At 36.1% G+C, this 21,220-nt stretch overlaps 1 protein-coding gene across 2 annotated transcripts in view; it reads left to right on the forward strand.

Annotated features, from left to right (window-relative positions):
• Positions 1–21,220, forward strand: part of DPY19L3 (dpy-19 like C-mannosyltransferase 3) — an 85,625-nt gene that overhangs the window by 33,639 nt on the left and 30,766 nt on the right. The window contains exons 7-12 of one of the 2 annotated variants that reach the window (XM_043988076.1): positions 137–260; positions 1,011–1,145; positions 13,353–13,484; positions 17,384–17,485; positions 18,252–18,325; positions 18,489–18,647. In XM_043988076.1, the coding sequence (XP_043844011.1) occupies positions 137–260; positions 1,011–1,145; positions 13,353–13,484; positions 17,384–17,485; positions 18,252–18,325; positions 18,489–18,647 (726 nt within the window). The remainder of the gene's footprint in view (positions 1–136; positions 261–1,010; positions 1,146–13,352; positions 13,485–17,383; positions 17,486–18,251; positions 18,326–18,488; positions 18,648–21,220) is intronic. The other variant, XM_043988077.1, reaches the window with a different exon arrangement.

Genomic DNA, 21,220 nt, shown 5'->3' on the forward strand with positions numbered 1-21,220 from the left:
TAGAGGCAACTCTGGCTAATCTATTTGTAGCCATTTGAATCAGAGGGTACCTGCTGGTAATTTCTTAACTTTAGCAAAAGCTTTAAGAAAATGCGCCTTTTTTACTGATGTTTTTTGAAATTTCTGTTTGGTGCAGAATAGATACCACAAGAGTAGAGTTCACCATTCCTTTGAGAGAGAACTGGGCGCTGCCATTCTTCGCAGTTCAGATAGCAGCGATTACATATTTGCTTAGACCACATTTACAGCCTCTTTGTGAAGTAAGTTCTTTGTATCCTTTTTGTTAAAGGTTATCCAGTTCTGTTTAAGCAATATTATCAGAATAGCTGACAAATGAACAGAGGCCCCTAATGCAAACAAATTATTCTCATTCCAGTCTTTCTGTTTAATTTGAATTAGTTTAGGTCTTCCTCATTCGAGCTCTTTTTATTCCCTCTAGTGGGAATAAAATGATTTTATATTCAATTTTTAGAACCATAGTGTGCATAATCTATTCTTGAGCAGTGATGATAAACCCACAAATTTTGTGTAAAAACCTCAAAAGAGGGGCAGCTAGGTGGGGCAGTGGATAGAGCACCGGCCCTGGAGTCAGGAGTAACTGAGTTCAAATCTGGCCTCAGACACTTAACACTTACTAGCTGTGTGACCCTAGGCAAGTCACTTAATCCCAATTGCCTCACTAAAAACCAAAACAAAACAAAACAAAATCTCAAAAGGTCAATCCATTCATTGTTCTTCGGATTTTGCTCAGTAGACATACTGTGTGAAAGTTTTTCAATGTGGAGTGCCATATTAGGAAATTGAGTGGAAGTTTTCATAGTAATAGTTTATAGCTAATAAATTTTGAATGATATTCAAATTTCTTCATTTATATATTTATAATAAAATTTGAATAAATTTCTTTGAATTAGCTTAGAGAGACATTGACTGTTTCCTTAAGAAACCTATATAAAAAAAAAGCTTTTGTCACAGGAGACATGTAAATAATATTAAAAATTTTCTTTTTCTAGAGGCTGACTCTTCTTGCAGTGTTCATATCTACTTTTCTCTTTAGTCTAACATGGCAATTTAATCAATTTATGATGCTGATGCAAGCATTAGTTTTATTCATACTGGACTGTCTGAACATGCTTCCTACAACAAAGGTAAACCTTGCATTTTTCTTACTAAATGTTCATTGAAGGTTTTATTTATTTATTCAATATTCAGTATCTAAGAATGAGACTAGCTACTTCAGTGTTTACTGATTACAATTTAAATCAGTCAAAACCTTTAACTATTCATAGGATGCAAATAATATTTCACAGAATCTATTTTGACCCTCGTTTTATCTTCATTCTGAATATTTTGAGTTAGGAAGTGTAATTATTCTTGTTGTAAATATATTTAGGTCAATTTTTAGTCCTTTTTGAAGACAATATCAAATTTTAAAGTAGGAGGGAACCATCTTAACAATACTTTGTACTTTGTTTTGGGGATCTTAGTGTGTTTAAAAAAAATACAGTTGCCCAAGATGAGACATTGAAGGTCCTAAAAGCCTTTAATCTGTCTTTGAGCCAATATTGTTACCATAGGATCTCACTTCTAGACTTTGAGATGATAGAGTGAAAAGAATACTTGAGTCCCAGCTCTACCACTTACTATGTGACCTTGGGCAAGTTACAAACTTTCCACATTTATTTCCTTATCTATTAAAAGATGATAATATTTCATGCTATCTACCCCACAAAGTTATGGGGAAAGCTCTTTGTAAACCTCAAAGTGCTTTATAAATGTGAGTTATAATACAGTGAATAATTACCCAGGATATAAGCTTATTAATTTTTTTTTTTTTTTAGTGAGGCAATTGGGGTTAAGTGACTTGCCCAGGGTCACACAGCAAGTAAGTGTTAAGTGTCTAAGGCCGGATTTGAACTCAGGTACTTCTGACTCCAGGGCTGGTGCTCTATCCATTGCACCATCTAGCTGCCCCCTAAGCTCATTAATTTTAACTTCAATTTAGCTAGTGTTTACTGAAGTCTCACTTTGTATAGTACTCTGCTAGGTACTTGTTAAGGATACAAAGATGAATAAAAGTCTTGTTATAGCTGGAATTCTAAGAAGGGAAATCAATGAATAAAAATAATTTTTAATTCATAGTTTTACCATAGAAGAAATTTTTTATTTAAGCATTACTTTTGGCATCAACAGGTGAATAAATGTTTAAAAAATTTAAGTTTAGGAGCAGCTAGGTGGTGCAGTGGATAGAGCATCGGCCCTGGAGTCAGGAGTACCTGGGTTCAAATCTGGCCTCAAACACTTAACACTTACTAGCTGTGTGACCCTGGGCAAGTCACTTAACCCCAATTGCCTCACTAAAAAAAAAAAATTTAAGTTTAATAAACAGGCATTCAACACATTTATTGATTAAAAGTTAAACGTGGCCATCAAATTAGAGTACTATTTCAGAAAAAATAAGATTACCAAAATATGTTTAAGACATACCATGTACAAAGCACTGTGTCCTTAGTGTGAGATATAGAGTAGTATAAATGTTTGTTTGTTAGTTTGTTTATTTTTGTGGGGCAATGGGGGTTAAGTGACTTGCCCAGGGTCACACAGCTAGTAAGTGTCAAGTGTCTGAGGCGAGATTTGAACTCAGATCCTCCTGAATCCAGGGCCAATGTTTTATCCATTGCACCACCTAGCTGCCCTGAGTAGTATAAATATAAGATGTAATATCTGCCTTCAAGGCCCTTGAGCAGTGTTTGAGGGGACAAAATGAATATATTAAAAGATGATTAACAACCAAGGCAAAATACACTAGGTACTGTCAAGTATTCAGAAGAAAGGTTTCATGGGAGATAGAGTCAAGATGGCAGAGTAGAGGCAGGGACTCACTTGAATTCTCTCCAATTCCTCTCCAAACAACTTTAAAATTATGCCTCAAATAGAATTCTGAAGGTCAACATGAAATACTTTTTCAGCCCAGGACAACTTAGAAGGTTGGCTAGAAAGGTCTGTTTTAGTAGGGTTGTAGCATTTGGAGTCCGGCACATACTGCATGCACTAGGGCACCAGCAACAGTACTCAAAGGCAATTCAGCAGGAGCAGCAGTTTTGGGAGCTTTCAACTCATAGATAGTAAGGGGGTGAGACAGCTGGTCAGAAGAAGATTACAGGGAACTCTTTGTTGGCACTGAGTGCATAACCGTTGTATTGCTGACTCACAGGTCAGGGTTGCAGTTCCAGAGCTAAGAAGAATACTAGCTACTAGTGCTGGTGGCTGCAGGGGTTCTGATCAAAGTTTCAGGGCAGGGAAGAGTGATTTTGGTCACTCACAGACCAGGAGAGCAGTGGCCACACCCTCTCCTTAGATCATACCTTGGAAGAACCAAAAACCTACAGAAGGCAACCTCCAAAGCTAGCTCTGAAAATAGCCTGAAGCTTGACACAGTGTCTCCTCCACCCTAGGAGCAGTGCCCAACTTTAACATAAAATTGTAAGTAAAAAAATAGGCTGGAAAAAATGAACAAACAACAAAAGAAGAACCTGATCATAGAAAGTTATGCTCACAGGAAGATCAGGATAAAAACCCAGAAGACAGTAGAGTAAAACAGCTATTTGCAAAGTTTCAAAGAAAAATGTGAATTTGTCAAAGGCCCCAAAAGAATTCCTGTAATGGCTCAAAGGGATTTGAAACATCAAATAAGAGAAGTAGAGGAAAAACTGGGAAAAGAAATGAAAGTGATGCAAGAAAATCATGAAAAGAGAGTCAACAGCTTGGTAAAGGACACACAAAAAATACTGAAGAAAAATAACAGTTTAAAAAACAAAATTGGCCTAATGGAAAATGAGGTACAAAAGCTCACTGAAGAAAATAATTCATTAAAAATTAGAATTGGGCAAGTGGAAGCTAATGACTCCATGAGACATCACAAAACAATAAAACAAATTTAAAAGAATGAAAAAAAATAGAGGAAAATGTGAAATATCACATTGGAAAAATTAGATTGAGGATCTAATGTGAAATATCTCATTTAAAAATTATCTTGAGGGGCAGCTAGGTGGCATAGTGGATTGAGCACCAGCCCTGGATTCAGGAGGACCTGAGTTCAAATCCGGCCTCAGACACTTAACACTTACTAGCTGTGTGACCCTGGGCAAGTCACTTAACCCCAATTGCCTCACAAAAAATTAATTAATTAATTAATTGAAATTATCTTGAAATTAGAATGAGGAGAGAGTTTAAGAATTATTGGACTACCTATAAACCATGATAAAAACAAAAGAGCAAGCCCAGATACCATATTTCAAGAAATTTTCCTGATAGCCTAGAACCAAAGGACAAAATAGAAACTCAGACAATTCACCAATCATGTCCTTAAAGAAATCCCAAAATGAAAACTCCCAGAAATTTTATAGCCAAATTTGAGAGCTCCCAGGTTAAAGAGAAAATATTCTAAACATCCAGAAAGAAACAATTCAAATATCATGGATTCATAGTCAGGATAACACAAGATTTAGTAGCTTCTGCTTTACAGGATCAGAAGGCTTGGAATATGATATTTTAGAGAGCAAAGGAGCTAGGATTACAATCAAGAATCACCTACCTAGCAAACTGTGTATAATCCTTTAGGGGGAAATGGACATTCAATGAAATAGAGGACTTTCAAGCATTCTTGACAAGAGCCAAATAAAAAATTTAACTTTCAGATATAAGACTCAAGAGAAGGATAAAAAGGTAAACAGGAAAGATAAATCATAAGGGAATCAATAAACTTAAAATGTTTATATTACTACATGGGAAGATGATACTAGTAACATATAAGAACTTTATCATTATTAGGGCAAATAGGAATCTATAAATATAACAATCTCAGTAAAGTGGATAAATATTTATAAAAATATAAATTGCCCAGATTAAAAGAAGAGATAAGAGAATATTTAACCCATTATGAGAAAAAAAATTGGACAATCCATAAATGAGCTCCATAAGAAAAAAAAATCTCTAGGACCAAATGGATTCAGAACTGAATTAAAACAAAACGTTTTTTTAAGGAAGAAATTGGGGTTAAGTGACTTGTCTAGGGTCACGCAGCTAGTATGTGAGGCTAGATTTGAACTCAGGTACTCCTGAATCCAGGACTGGTGCTTTATCCATTGTGCCACCTTACTGCCTCTCAATGAACATTTAAAGATCCACTAATGAGGGCGGCTAGGTGGCACAGTGGATGGAGCACTGGCCCTGGATTCAGGAGTACCTGAGTTCAAATCTGGCCTCAGACACTTGACACTTACTAGCTGTGTGACCCTGGGCAAGTCACTTAACCCCCATTGCCCCACAAAAAAACCAAAACAAAACCAAAAAAAACCCAAGATCCACTAATTCCCATATTATATAAACTGTTTAGAAAAATGGGCAAAGAAGAAATCTTACCAAATTCCTTTTATGACACAAATACGGTACTGATACAGGAAGAGCCAAAACAGAGAAAGAAAACTATTGACCAATTTCCCTAATGAATATTAGTGTAAATAATTTTAAATAAGATATTAGCAAGGATTATAGCAATATATCACAAAGATCTTACACTATGACAAGGTGGGATTTATACCAGGAATACAGGGCTGGTTCAATATTAGGAAAACTATCAGCATAATTGATCATATCAATACCAAAATGCAAGAAAAATCACACAATTATCTCAGTAGATGTAGAAAAATTGCTTTTTACAAAATACAACATTCATTTCATTGCTGTTGAAAAACTGGAAAGCATAGGAACAAATGGAGTTTTCCTTAAAATGATAATTAGTACCTATCCAAAGTCATCAGCAAGCATTATCCATAATGGGGATATGCCAGAAACCTTCCCAAAAGATCAGGAGTAAAAGCAAAGATGTCCATTATTACCACTATACAAATGCTAGCTACAGCAGGTAGAGAAGAAAAAGAAATTAAAGGAATTAGAACAGGCAATGAAGGAACAAAACTGTCATTCTTTACAGATGATTGACTTAGAGAATCAACTAAAAAACTAGTTGAAATAATTAACAACTTCAGCAGAGTTGCAGGTTATAAAATAAACCCACATAAATAATCAGCATTTCCATATATGACCAACAAAATCCACCAGGAAGAAATAGAGAAATTTAATTTAATACAACTGTATACAATATAAAACACTTAGGAGTATATTTGCCAAGGCAAGCCCTGGAACTATATTAACACAATTACAAATCATTTCTCACAAATAAACCAGATTTGGAGAAATAATTCCTCATGAGTAGGCTGAGCCAATACATACGTACATACATATACACATATATACACATCTATATATATGAAAGTTCTACCTACATTAATCTACTTATTCAGTACCAAACCAAACTACCAAAAATGTATTTTATAAAGCTAGCAAAAATAGTAACAATTCATCAGCACAAACAAAAGGTCAAGAATAGTAAGGGAAATCAATGAAACAAATGTGAAATAAGGTTGTCTAACAGTATCGGATCTCAAACTGTATTAAAAAGTGGTAATCAGACTTTTAAGACTGTAGGACAGGGACTTCCGGGGCGGAGCCAAGATGGTGGAGGAAAGTCAGTGAGCTCCTGAACTCATGACACAATCCCTCCAAAAAACATCCAAATAACACCATAGGAAAATGCCCGGAGCAGCAAAACTCACAGAAAAATGTGCTGAAATCATCTTCTAACCAAGAATGGCTTGGAAGGTCAGAAGGAGGGAGCTGCTGTGCTAATACAGGAGTCGGAGCCCAACCCCACAGTCACCCTGACACAAATCCAGTCTCAGGAAGGCCTCACCAGAGAAGGAGACCCCCAGAGCCTCTGAATCAGCTGAAGCATCAGTGTTGTCTGGAACTAAGCTCACAGTCTGGTGAGTGGGCTGAGCCCTGGGCAGGGGGGAGACTACAGGGGTCTGTGCTGGTGCTAAGGCAGAACTTGGATTTTACACCCCTGCTGAGAACCAGGAGGTAGGCTCGAGTAGCAGTGGCCCAGGTAGGGGAGGGGCACAGGCTCGTTGGAGCTAACAACCACAACACACAAAGCTGGTTGATTAGCAAGTTGATCTGGGGTCATCTAAGGACCAGGGAACAGGCTGGGCTAGTGAAGAACCTGATTCTCCTTAAATCATACCACCTGGAACTTCTTAAGCTTGGGAAACTGCAGCCTGGAAACAGTGCCCCACTTTAAGGAGCTAAAAGTCAAGTAAAAGAAAGGCAAGATAAGCAGACAGAGAAAGGTGAGGATCATAGAAAGTTTCTTCAGTAACAAGGAAGGACCAAGGGGCACCCTCAGAGGAAGATGTCAACATCAGGGCCCCTATATCTAAAGCTTCCAAGAAAAATATGAATTGGTCTCAGGCCATAGAGGTGCTCAAAAAGGACTTTGAAGATAAAGTTAGAGAGGTAGAGGAAAAAATGGAAAGAGAAATGAGGGTGATGCAGGAAAGACATAAGAAAAAAGTCAATAGCTTGAAAAGTCAAATTGGCCAAATGGAAAAGGAGGTACAAAAGCTCTCTGATGAAAATAATTGCCTAAGAATTAGGATTGAACAAATGGAAGCCAATGACTTTATGAGAAACCAAGACACAATAAAACAAATCTAAATGAATTAAAAAATAGAGGGCAATGTGAAATATCTTCTGGGAAAAACTGCCAACCTGGAAAATAGGTCCAGGAGAGATAATTTGAAAATTATTGGTCTAACTGTAAACCATGATCAAGGAAAGAGCTTAGACACCATCTTCCAAGATATTCTATGGGGAAATTGCCCTGAAATTCTAAAAGAAGAAGCTAAAATAGAAATTGAAAGAATCCACGGATCACCTCCTGAAAGAGATCCCAAAAGGAAAACTCCTAGGAATATTATAGCCAAATTCCAGAGCTCTCAGGTCAAGGAGAAAATATTGCAAGCTGCCAAAAAGAAAGAATTCAAGTACTGTAGAACCCCAGTCAGGATAGCATAAGATCCAGCAGCTTCTACATTAAAGGACTGGAGGGCATGGAATATGATATTCCAAAGGGCAAAGGAAATGGGATTACAACCAAGAATCACCTACCCAGCCAAACTCAGCATTATCTTTCAGTGGAAAAAATGGGACTTTAATGAAAAAGAAGACTTTCAGATATTTGTGATGAAAAGACCTGAACTGAATGGCAAATTTGACTTTCAAATACAAGACCCTAGAGAACCATAAAAAAAATTGGAGCTGGGGGACATACCTGGGGTCATCCAGTGGGCAACTATCTTGTGTCTGAGGCCGGGTTTTGGCTGGGATTCCCCTGGGTCCAGGGGTGATGCTTTGTCCACTGTGTCTAGGGTTAAATTAAGGGGTGAAGGGAATTCACTGGGGGAGGGGAAGGGCAGAGGTGAAATCCTACATGAAAGAAACAGGAAAAGGCTTATGGAGTATGGGAAGAGATGGGAGAGGAACAGGGCAGTAAATGAATTTTACACTCATCAGAAAAGGCTCAAAGACCTTAAACTCATCAGAGCTGCCTCAAGGAGGGACTAACAGACACACCAACTGGGTGGAGTAATCTATTTAATCTGGGCAGTAAATGAGCCTAACATTCCTCAGAATTGGCTCAATTAGAGATAATATACACACTCAATTGGGTGGAGTAATCTCTCTAACCCTGCAGGAAAACAGGAGGGGAAGGGGATAAAGAGAGAGGGGCAAAAGAAGGAAGGGCAGAGTGGGGGAGGGGACAGACAGAAGCAAATCCCTTTTGAAGAATGATAGGATGAAAGAAGATGGATAATAGAATAAATATCATGGGGAAGGGAATAGGATGGAAGGGAAACAGTTAACAATAGTAATCATGAAAAAGAGAAAAGGGGTAAAAATTGTACAAAAGATATTTATAGCAACTCTTGGTAGAGGCTAAGAATTGAGAATCAAGGGAATGTCCATCAATTGAGGAATGATGGAAAAAGCTGTGCTATATGATTTTAGTGGAATGGTCTTGTGCTACAGGAAATGACAAACAGGATGATCCCCAAAAAGCCTTGAAAGACTAATGAACATCGATGTATAGAGTGAAGTGAGCAGAGCTGAGAGGACATTGTGCGTAGTGACAGCAGTATTGTTCAATGAGCAATTGTGAATGACTTAACTACTCTCAGCAGTTCAATGATCCAAGACAATCCCAAGGAACTAATGAGGAAGCTTACTGTGCACCCCTATAGAAAGAACTGATAAAAAGAACACTTGTAGATTGTACATATATAACCTGGTTGTGATCTTGTGGAGGGGGGAGGAGAGGGAGGGAGGGAGAAAAATTTGGAACTCTAAATCTTATGAAAATGAATGTTGAAACTACCCTTACATGTAACTGGAAAATAAAATGAATGTTTGTTGCCAAAAAAAAAAGTGGTAATCATCAAAACAATCTACTACAGGTTAAGAAATAGAGTGGTGGATCAGTGGAATAGGGTAGATATGTAATACACAGTAGTAAGTGACCATAATAATTTAGAGTTTGACAAACCCAAAAATCCAAGCTTTTGGAATAAGAACTCACTATTTAACAAAAATTTCTGGGAAAACTAGAAAACACTTTAGCGGAAACAAGGTATAGATCAACATCTTGACTGTAAGGGGCTAAAATTTTAGCTAAACTATCTAAAATCTGAGTGGTCGCCAATAAATTATAAACTTTAGCAAGAGTATTTAAGTGTTTAAGTATTTATTAAAGAGCATTAGGATCAAAGAGAAAGGTAAAAATCTAACTATTTCTAAGAGACCCTATCATCCGACCCACCATGGCGAGGTCAGGAACTAAAAAGAGGCAGAACCCCTCCACCAGTGTCCACTTCTTACTTCGTGTCCTCCTCCCAGAAAATGGGAGGCTCCTCAAGTTGATTGGCTGGTAGCCTTGATAGACAGTACCCACGAGCAAACATCACTTCCTGACGCTAAGGACCTTGACCACATGGCTTGCCCTCAGAGGCCTTCACCTCATGGCGCCGCTTTGCTATAGTAAGTCTTCAGCAGGTGGCATCATTCCAATCATTACATGACCATATACCAAGATGAGGTCAAAATGGATATATGATTTAGACATAAGGATTATATCATAAGCAAATTAGGGGAGTATGGAATATTTTACCTGTCAGATCTATGGATGAGGGAAAAATTTATGACAAAATGACAGAGAGCATTACAGGACATAAAATGGATAATTTTGATTACATTAAATTAAAAGGTTTTTTCATAAGCAAATGCAATGCAGTGAAGATTAGAAGGAAAACAGAAAATTTGAAAAAAAATTTTATAGCAAGTTTCTCTGCTAAAGACCTCATTTCTCAAATATGTGGAGAATGGAGGCAAATCCATAAGAGTACAAGTCATTCCCCAATTGACAGAAGGTCAAAGAATATGAACAGTTTTCTGAAGAAGAAATCAATGCTATCTATGGTCATATGAAAAAATACTCTAAATAATTGTTGATTAGAGAAATGCAAATTAAAACAACTCTGAGGCATACACATCTATCAGATTGGCTAATATGACAGAAAATGCAAATGACAAATGTTGGAGGTGATATGGTAAAATTGGGGTATTAATGCAGTATTGGAGTTGTGAACTGATGCAACCATTCTGGAGAGCAATTTGGAAATATGCCAAAGAGTTTATAAAACTGTGCAAACCTTTGACCCAGCAATGCCAATACTAGGTTTGTATTCCACTTGTTTAGTGGTGGCAAAGAATTAGAAATTGAAGGGATGTCCATCAAATGGAGTATGACAACAAGTTTTGGTAGATAATTTTGGTGGAATACTATTGTGCTATAAGAAATGACAAGACAGTTTCAGAAAAATCTGTAAAGACTTGTATGAACTTATCCAAAGTGAAGTGAGCAGTAGAACATTGTATACAGTAATAGCAATATTGTTTGATAATGAATTGTGAATGACTTAGCTAGTCTCAGAAATACAATGATCCTAGACGATTCTGGAGGACTTATGATGAAAAATGCCATCCCCCTCCAGAGAAAGAATTGATGGAGTCTGAATGCAAATAGAAGCATACTTTTTTTAAAATTTTATTTTTCTTGTATTTTTTGTCTGTGTTTTCTTTTGCAACATGGCTAATGTGAAATATGTTTTGCATGGCTACACATGTAGACATGCTTGCTTGTCTCAGAGAAGAATGGCGGTGTGGAGGAAGGGAGAAGATTTGGCACTCAAACTTTTTAAAAATGTATGCTACAGGGGCAGCTAGGTGGCGAAGTGGATAGAGCAGCGCCCTTGGAGTCAGGAGTACCTGAGTTCAAATCCAGCCTCAGAACATTGACACTTACTGGCTGTGTGACCCTGGGCAAGTCACTTAACCCTCATTGCCCCCAAAAAAACAAACAAACAAAACAAAACTATATGTGGTTGCCTTATTTTTGTCCCAAATTTGGGGAAAATTAGCTGGGGTTTCTAATATATTGCTATTTATAAATTAGAAGCTTTAGCACCAGTTTGGGGGCATTAAGCATTTATTAAAGCATATTAGGTTTTAGTAAAGATAGAGCACATTTCTGTGAAAGTTAGGAAAGCCTCACTAGGATCTGGGGAAGAAGAGAGGAAAAAGCCTTCACCTATGAGTCTTAGGCCACAAAAAAAAGAAGTCTCTCTCCCTGTGTGACCAGAAGCTTCCTACAGGTCCCAACAAGAGGTGGTCCTTACACACTGCTTCAAGCTAATTGGCTGGCATCACCCAAATACATTGGTTCACTGGATTTGACGGTGGTCCATGAGCAAAATGTGCCTAAGGTCAGAGTTCAGAGAACACACCCCCTGAGGGCCAGGCTCTCAGGTAGGTGTGGTTTCAATCAAGTCAGCTTTAAGTGAGTTAATCAGCAAAGTCAGTTCAATCAATCTCAATACTGTCACCTCCAGCAGGACCCTCTGTGTGTCCCCAAACCCATTATTTTCTCACACTCTTCTCCCTTTCTGCTCCTGAAGCCAGTAAGCAATTTGATATAGGTTATACATTAGAATCATGTTAAACATTTCCACATTAATCAGAACAAAAGAAAAGAAAAAATGCAAGAAAGAACAAGAACAATAACAAAAAAGCAACAATGAAAGTGAAAATAGTATGCTTTGGTTTGCATTCACACTCCACAGTTCTTCTGAATGTGGAGAGCATTTTCCACCATAAGTCCTCTGGCACTGTCTTAGATCATTGCATTGCTGGAAAGAGCCAAAAAGACCAGAGTTGATCATCACAAAATGTTGATACTGTGTACAATGTTCTCTTGGTTCTGCTCATTTCACTCAACATCAATTCGTGTAAGTCTTTCCAGGTTTTTCTGAAATCCATCTACTTATCATTTCCTATATCACAATAGTATTCCATTACATTCATATACCACAACTTGTTCAGCAATTTCCCAATTTATGGGCATTCCCTCAATTTCCAGTTCTTTGCTACCAATGGTCTATTTTGGCAGGTAACACTCATTTGTATTAATAAGGATTGGTATGCATTTAAAAAAAAAATCCTAGTCTCATAGTTAAAAGTAATATTCAGTCCTTTGCAATCCTTTAAAAGAAAAGGCAGTACTGTGTTGAGAATGTGTACAATTCATTATTATAAAGACAAATCGTATTCACCTGAATTGGGTTTGGGATAAAATTCAATGCTATGTACCTTTCAGTACTATTGCAAACCTCACTAAAATTTCTTATGTAGGCATGTTTCCATTCTGATGAAATGCAGGTGAATATGGTGTTTTAGATCAAGTCAGACATAGCCCATAATAGATGGAACTTAAGCAAATAGCTATTTTAAATGATATTAAAGTCTCCTGGCCCAGATGAAGTGAAAGAAATGGGAATATTTATCTTGGAAAATAGAAGACTTAGGGAGTAAATATCATATAACTTCATACATCTGAAGAGCATTCATGAGTAAGAGGTATTAGATTTGTAATTCCAGAGGGTAGAAAAAGAACTAATTAGGTAGAAGTTATATAAAAGCATATTTCAGGTTAAATGTAAGGAAGAATTTCCAGTCAAATATAACCATACAAAAATGGAATGGTTTATCTTAAGAGCTAGTGAATTCCTCATTAGCAAAAGTCTTTAATCAAAGAAAGACTTAATTGACCAAGGATTTTATACTGGGGATTTCTCATTCAAATAAAGCATTGGGATAGATAACTTTTGAGATTACTTTTAACCCTTGAGATTCTGTAATAGGTTGTTTGTTGTTAAAAAATTAAATGCCTATCTTTTGTTTAGATTATTTTTAAATGCCTTCTACATGATTTTATAATCCCTTCACAAGGTGAGCTCTTATCTAGCTGATTATTACCTTTTTTTTTTTTTTTGACTTGGCAGGTTACATGGCTTTATCTTATACAGTTGACAAGTTTACTCTTGGTCTGTGTCCTTCAGTTCTTTAATTCCATGATCCTTGGATCTTTGCTTATAAGTTTTAATCTCTCTGTGTTAATAGCAAGAAAATTCCAGGTATGCATCTTTTTGTTTTTATTGTAAATATATCTTTTGAATTAATTAAAAAAACATTTATTAAGTGCTTACTGTGTGCAAAGCATTGTACCAAATACCGGGAATATAGATAGAAAAAAGTAAGTCCCTGCTCTCAAGGAGTTCTCATTCTAATGGGGAATAAAACCCTTGGGGAAAGTTTCAGCTGCAAGTCAGACAGACAGATGCATAGTGGCTGAGCAGATGTTAATGCCTCTTTGTTAATGTCATGTTCATTGATAAAAATCATATCCTAATTTTCTGTTTCTGATGTTGCCAAGGATCTTCATCCAGGACATAACCATTAATTATGGGTGTCCCACAGGGCTTTTTCCTGAGCATGCCTCTCCTCTCTCTATAGACTGTTTCATCAGATGATTTCATCAGCATCTATTCAGTTATCTCTGTGCTGCTCATTCTCAGCTATACTTATTCAATTCTAACCCCATGTGACCTCCAGTCTTGTTTCTCCAACCACCTATTGGATATTTCAAACTGTCTATCCTATAGACATCTTAAACCCAGCATATTAAAAAATGAACTCAACTTTCCCCCCTCCCTTGCCAAACGTTCCTGTTACTGTTAAGGCTACTGCACAATACTCCAGGTCACTCAGGCTCACAACCTAGGTGCCTTTTTCAACGCCTCACTTTCTCTTACTTCTTGTATCTAATAAGTTGTCAGGACATGCCGGTTTTTACCTTCCTCACATCTGTTACATGCATGCTTTTCCTTCTCTCCTCTGGCACTGCAAACACTCTGGTCCCCATCATGTCAAATCTGGATCATGATAATAACCCAGTGGTGAGTGTGCCTGCGTCAAGTCTCCTCTCACTCCTGCCTATCCTCCACTCAGCTGCCAAACTGACCTTCCTAAAGTGTGCATTTGAACATCTTACTCCTCTCAATTCCAGTGACTCCCTACAGCCTCCACAATCAAATATAAAGTCTTCATTTTGCTTGTCAAGCCCTCCATGACTAGCCCCTTCTTACATTTCCTGTGCTCGTATTCCTTACACTCGCCCACATATTCTGTGATCCAGTGGCATTGGCCTTCTTACTGTTCCTTGTGCTAGATACTCCATCTCCCTTCTCCAAGCATTTTTTTCTGGCTTTCCCCCATGCTTAGAACTCTCTGCCTCCTGACTTCCCTGATTTCCTTCAAGTCTCAGTTAAAATTCCACTTTGTTCAGGAAAACCTTCTTAACCCCCTTAATCCTAGTGCCTTCCCTTTGTTGATTATCTCCAATTTATCTTGTGTATCTCTGGTTTATATGTGGTTGGTGGCATGTTATCTTTCCCATTAGACTGTTAGCTTCTTTAGAGCAGACTGTCTTTTTACATGTCTTTTTATCCATAGTGCCTGGCACATAGGAATTATTTAATAAATGTGTGACTGACTGACTGGTGAGGGAGTTTCATCCCTTCTCCACAATCATTTCTTCCTCAGGATGACTTCAAGAGATGGGTAGGAAAAAGGTCTGGTGGTTTAGGGGTGTCAACAGGCAATCACCCTGCTATTCCCTAGGCTCTTGTGTTTAGGGTCCTCAGCTGTCTATTCATCAGGATCTGAGGGGATATGGTGGTAAAGAGGGTGAAGGGTGGAAGTGGTCTTACTTCCCTGGCACTTGCTGCCTCCTGTCTTTCTCTCAGGTGAAATCAAACTACCTAAAAATTATTTTATAGAGCTAGAAAAAATAATAACAAAATTCATCTGGAAAAACAAACGGTCAAGAATATCCAGGGAAATAATGAAAAAAAATATACAGGAAGATGGGTTAGCTGTACCAAATCTGAAGCTCTACTATAAAGTAGCAGTCATCAAAACTATTTGGTACTGGCTAAGAAATAGAGTGGAGGATCGGTGGAATAGGCTAGGCACAGGAGACACAGTAGTAAATGACTTTAGTAATGTACTGTTTGATAAACCCAAAGACTCCAGCTTCTGGGATAGGAACTCAGTATTTGACAAAAACTGCTGGGAAAACTGGAAGATAGTATGGCAGAAATTAGGCAGACCAACATCTTATACCTTATACTAAAATAAGGTCAAAATAGGTACATGATTTAGACATAAAAGGTGATACCATAGGTAAATTAGGAGAGGAAGGAATAGTTTACCTCTCAGATCTTTGGAAAGGAGAATAGTTTATGACCAAACAAGAGATAGAGAATATTATGAAATGCAAAATGGATGATTTTGATTACATTAAATTTAAAAGGTTTTGTACAACAGAAGCAATGCATCCAAAGTTAGAAGGGAGACAGAAAACTGGGAAACAATTTTTATAGCCAGTACTTCTGATAAAAGGCCTCATTTCTATCACCTACCTCTCAGATCTCCTTTGGAAAGGAGAATAGTTTATGACCAAATAAGAGATAGAGAATATTATGAAATGCAAAATGGATGATTTTGATTATGTTACATTAGAGAGTTTTTGTAAAAAGTATTGATTTAAAGGTGAGGAAATTAAAAAAATATATTTACATTGTCTCCACAATATAAATATATTATTGATTGACTTTTAGGGCAACTCTATTCTTTTATGAAAAATAGGAATTTAGAGCCTTTTTGGAATTGTATAACCCTATCATTTGATGTTATGATACTCATCTTTCTCCATTACTCTACCTCCAAAATGGAGCTGTATGGGACATATGCTTATTCTTTAAAGTAATTTTTGTTTTACATATTTTTTAGTGAATTTAAATTAATTTGGGCAGTTGGAGATTTTTTTTTAAGTGAGGCAATTTGGGTTAAGTGACTTGCCCAGGGTGACACAGATAAGTTGGAGATTTTTTAAAAAGAATTTCAGACTTCTCAAGATGAGCAAATAATCCTTTTGTCTCAAAAATTAATAGGAATTATTGACTAATTATGTTAAGTTTTGACTTAATTGGATAGATCCTTGTTTTTCTGTATGCTAAAGTAAAGTCTTTTGCCTTTGTTACACACTACCTAAATAAAGATTAATTTTGTATTTTGGGAAGGAAAAAAAATTCTGTTTTTTTTTAACCATGCTTTCTGGGTTATGGCATCTACTACAGATAAAATATTCAGATTCCCAGAAAATGACCTTATGTTACATTGGCTAATTATTAAAAAACAATAATCAGCTTTAATCATATTTGCTATTCCTTATACTTTATCAATTGTGACATGTATGATAATGTGTAGTATTAATCACTTTATAATCTTATTTGAGGATACAAAAGCAGCTCTCCTCAGTACTAAAGGGCATTATTTCCACAGCATATTATAGGTAGATTTTTATACTCAATGTTATAGCACTTGGCCAGTGCTGTTGAAGATTAAAAACTGGAGAAAAGGTGTAAAAATGAGGCATTTTCTAAGTAGACAGTTAAAGACATTCTAATAGCGTAGCTTGATTGAAATTTTTTTTTGGTTCATTTTACCTCTGCATCAAATAATCCAATCCAGTAAACATTTATTAAGGCCATACGACTTGACTAAGCACTGGAGGTACAAGAAATAGAAGGAAAGGCAGTCACTGCTTTCAAAGAGCTTATGATATAAAGGGGAGATAATACACAAAACAAGGCAGAAAAACAGTGAGGATGGGGATGGGGAATCAGGAAGGGATATAAGGGTTCCTGGTACAGGGGCATCTTGTTCCATGAAGATGAAACCAGGCAGGGCAGTAGATGCAAAGTGAAGTGAGCTGAGAGTCCAGCTTCTGCTCCATAAAGAAAAGCTCTGAGAGGAGTTTGGTGGGTACCAAACTCTAATCACCCTCTAATCAGAGGGGAGAGGAGGTAAGGGAGGTCAAGTGAATCCACCAACAAATCTTTCTGGAAGTCAAGTAATATCATTTTAAGTATCTATAAAATAATTAAAGTTCAATCCTTTTAATTTCTAGAAAAATCTGAAAACTGGAAGCTTCCTTAATAGGCTCTGGAAACTTTTGTTCCACTTAGCCCTGGTGCTATGTTTGACCATTTTTCTCAATAGCTTTATTAAGGTAGGTTGGCACAATCACTTTTACTTTCACAAGTACTTGAAGAAAGATTCTTTTAAAAATACCTCAAAAGTAACATAAAGTGATTTGTTAAATAAGATCAACATTAGATATTGTTGGTATACTTTAAACACAAGTCTATAATATTGCAGTTCCATTTCTAGAATTCCTAAAGTTAATCACGCCTTCTATCCTGCTGTATTTCATTCCTTTTCTTTGATCTCACATTGTCAACTTCTGAGTGATTAAGCTTTCTAGACACAGGTTGAAGACTCCCAATAAGTAGTTAAGTACAATCAAATTTAAAATTTGGGCTTATAGAAGTCTTTTTCATCTACAAAGACAGAGTCCCCTGTCTTTCAGATGGAGTTGTTCCCAATTCCAGGTACAGTTTGTTCATGCCATTCTGTAATGATGTACGAATTACTCATTTCCTTAGAATTTAGATGGCATGGCTTGAATTATCTTTCCTTGTATGACTTGACAGTTATAGCTACTAACAAGTGAGTCCTAGACCAAGAATTTGTATGATATTGATAGTGTTTATTGAAAGTTTTCAAATTTTCAGATCACATTATTGACTTTTGGACATTTTTGTATGTAAAAACTCATCAACATTCAGATGCCTCATTCAACTAAAGCATAAAGTCTCAGATTATTTTTAAATTCTAATTAATATGTTAAGAATCTTTATTATTCATGCTTCTTATAGGTAAATATCAAGAAATGATGCCCAAAGTACTAATAGCAATTTTTGTTTTTCCAATAGCAATTTCTTAATCTAAAGTCAGATGAACACATATTTAAATTTCTGAAGGCAAAATTTGGGTTTGGAGCAACAAGGTAGGATTAAAATTATATTCTCTCTTTTAAAAATTATATCAGCAAAGTTTAAAATTTGGTGAAAATAAATGCCTGTTATTATTGGATGCCACCTCATGGCCTGAAGAATAAAAATATTTATCTTGCATTGAATTTAATAGTCTACTTTCCATTTGTTCTTTAGGGATTTTGATGCAAATCTGTACCTATGTGAAGAAGCTTTTGGTCTCCTACCCTTTAATACACTTGAAAGACTGTCACATACTTTACTCTTTTATGCATACATGTTTGTTCTTTCCATTATGGTGATAGTGGCTGTTGTTGTTGCTCTTCGGAACCTCAGGTACTATCTGGTTTAGAAATATCACATTTTTCTTCTTACATTATGTTTGCATCTTTATTTTTGAGACTTAGCTGACATGAAAACAAACAAAAATCAGATGTAGAATGTATATGTAGACTTAGTGTTTATTTAGCTCCTGGGGCGCGGGGTGAATTTTCTGTCTTAGCTATAAATTATTGTAAATTTGGGATTTCTTATTTTGCGTATTATCAGTGTCCATTGCCTTGCCACCTTCTTCTTAAAATTAACTGCAACTTTTCCATAGAAAATCAAGAGTTGGTTGTCATTCATTTTTTTTAGTGCCTTATTTTGGGACTCGAACCTGAAAAAGACAACAATTTTTAATAATCTAGCAAAAGATTAAGTAGTAATTGCCAGACTTTTTTTCTTAGAATGTTCATCAAGCTATCAAAGGGAAAAAGTAGAGTTCTAAGTTTTTTTGACATATTCCTCCCCAAATTTCTCATAACATTTTACCTGGACCTCTCATTTGCATTTACCACATTCACCCTCATTCTGTAATTGTTTTGATTATGCCTTTCTTCCCTTTTAGATTTTAAGCTTCATTGATAGCAGTCTTGTATTTATTTTTGTATCCTCTGTGCCTAGCACAATTTCTGGTACTTAGTAAGTACTTAATAAGTACTTATCGATTTGAATAGGATGGAATGGATCATTTAATAAAATTTGTTTTGCTTTTATAGTCCATCATGAGATGAAAGAGAATTAATTGTTAGAAAATGGAACTATTATAATTGGTGAAAACATAATTATGTTCCAAAGGAAATACCTTTTTATATATAGTTACTGTGTCAATTAAGTACTAGTGAACTGTGATTCATAGTCACCAGAGTGCTGTATTGAGTAAAAGGCATTAAAATAACCAAAGACTAGTTGTTTTATAGTAGCAGTTTATGATTATTAAGAATGAAATAAGATTGAACTGACAAAGTATTTCTCTAACCATGCACAATTTTAGTATCTCTCAGCAGTGTTCTTTTTTGTTCTTAATGTAAGGTTTGATTTAGCTTCTTGAAAGTAGACAAAATTGTTCTGTGCTTTGTGATTCAGTATTATTTGGTATACCTCAGACACTATCAACATGTTAATCACTGCTTAATTGAATTTGGAAATTCAGCAAACATTTATTTAGCTTCCACTATATGCAAGGCACTAAGAATTATATTCTATAATTATACATAAATTATATTTATAAGAAAAAAGCACCATAATCCTTGATCTCAAGGAGTTTTCACTCTATGAGAATACAACCTGTAGACTTTCACATAAATACAGCATAATTTGGTAAATGAGAATACACTAATAATTAGGGGTGTAAAGGAAAAATTACAATAGGCATTCATGGCACCTGAGCTTGAAGAAAATTAAGAATTCAAAGAGGTGGAAGTGAAAAAAGAGTCCAAGCACTGACACCAGAAATGCTGACTTTGGGGAACTCTATTCATAGGCCATCTTAGTCAGAATAGAGAGTATCTGAGAGGGAGAAGTAGTTTGGAAGGATTGCTTGGAGCTATTTTGTGGAGGGCCTTTAAATACAAGGTTGAAAAATTGGCATTTTTTTTAGTTACTTAAGGTAGTAGAGAGCAGGCTCAGAGTTATTAAATAAAAGTACCCATCATGCTCCACATACTGTGGGAATTCTTCCAGTTTGGAAACTGACTGTGAACATCAATGTCATTTTAAAATATCTATAATCTACCAAGTAAGAACTTTGTCAAATGAAATGTGCTATATTAATCTGATTTTTAAAAAACTATGTGTTAACTAAGTTATCTCAAAGTGCTACCTGCCAAGAGCTTACAAATTGTATCATTAACTTTTGGTGCTACCTATAAATTTCACTTTGTCACATATACACAATGTTTGTAGTTACAGAGACAAATAGAAAACATCATGCTTTATTCTTTCAAGTTTTTATTTATATTTTCTGGTTTTTATATCACCCTAGTTATCCTAAGTATTTCTCTTCCTCCCTGTACCAGAAAACTAAAAACACCAGCACAACTGATCAATACATTGGAAAAGTCTGAAAACATGTGCAGTAACACCTTTGGGGCTTCCATATCCATGAAGGGATAGGTTGGGGGTGTATTCTCGTATTTCTTTATTCTAGTCCTGCTTGATCTTTATAATTTTGTTAAATCTACTTTTGATTTTTTGTTGTAAATTTCTTTCCATTTACATTGTTGTAGACTGTGTGTGTATATTGTTTTCTTGGTTCTGCTTACTTCATTCTGCATCAGTTCTTATAGCCTTTCCACACTTCTCAGTATTCTTCACACATGTCACAGTCTTATTCCATAACATTCGTGTACCACAATTTGGTTAGCTATTCCTCAATCATGCTTTATTCTTATGGTACTATAAAAACTATTATCTGAAGACTTGTAGAGTATATGAAGACTTAAGGGAGTAGGGTTACAGGATTGTAGATTTAGGACTGGAAGGGACCTTAACAGCCATCTAGTTCAACCTCCTCATTTGACAGATGAGAAAACAGAGGCTAACAGAGGTTAAGGGACTTCCCCTTAGGGAGTCTAGGATTTGAACCC

This window comes from Dromiciops gliroides, chromosome 2 (genome assembly GCF_019393635.1).
Source record: "Dromiciops gliroides isolate mDroGli1 chromosome 2, mDroGli1.pri, whole genome shotgun sequence".
Taxonomy (NCBI): domain Eukaryota; kingdom Metazoa; phylum Chordata; class Mammalia; order Microbiotheria; family Microbiotheriidae; genus Dromiciops; species Dromiciops gliroides.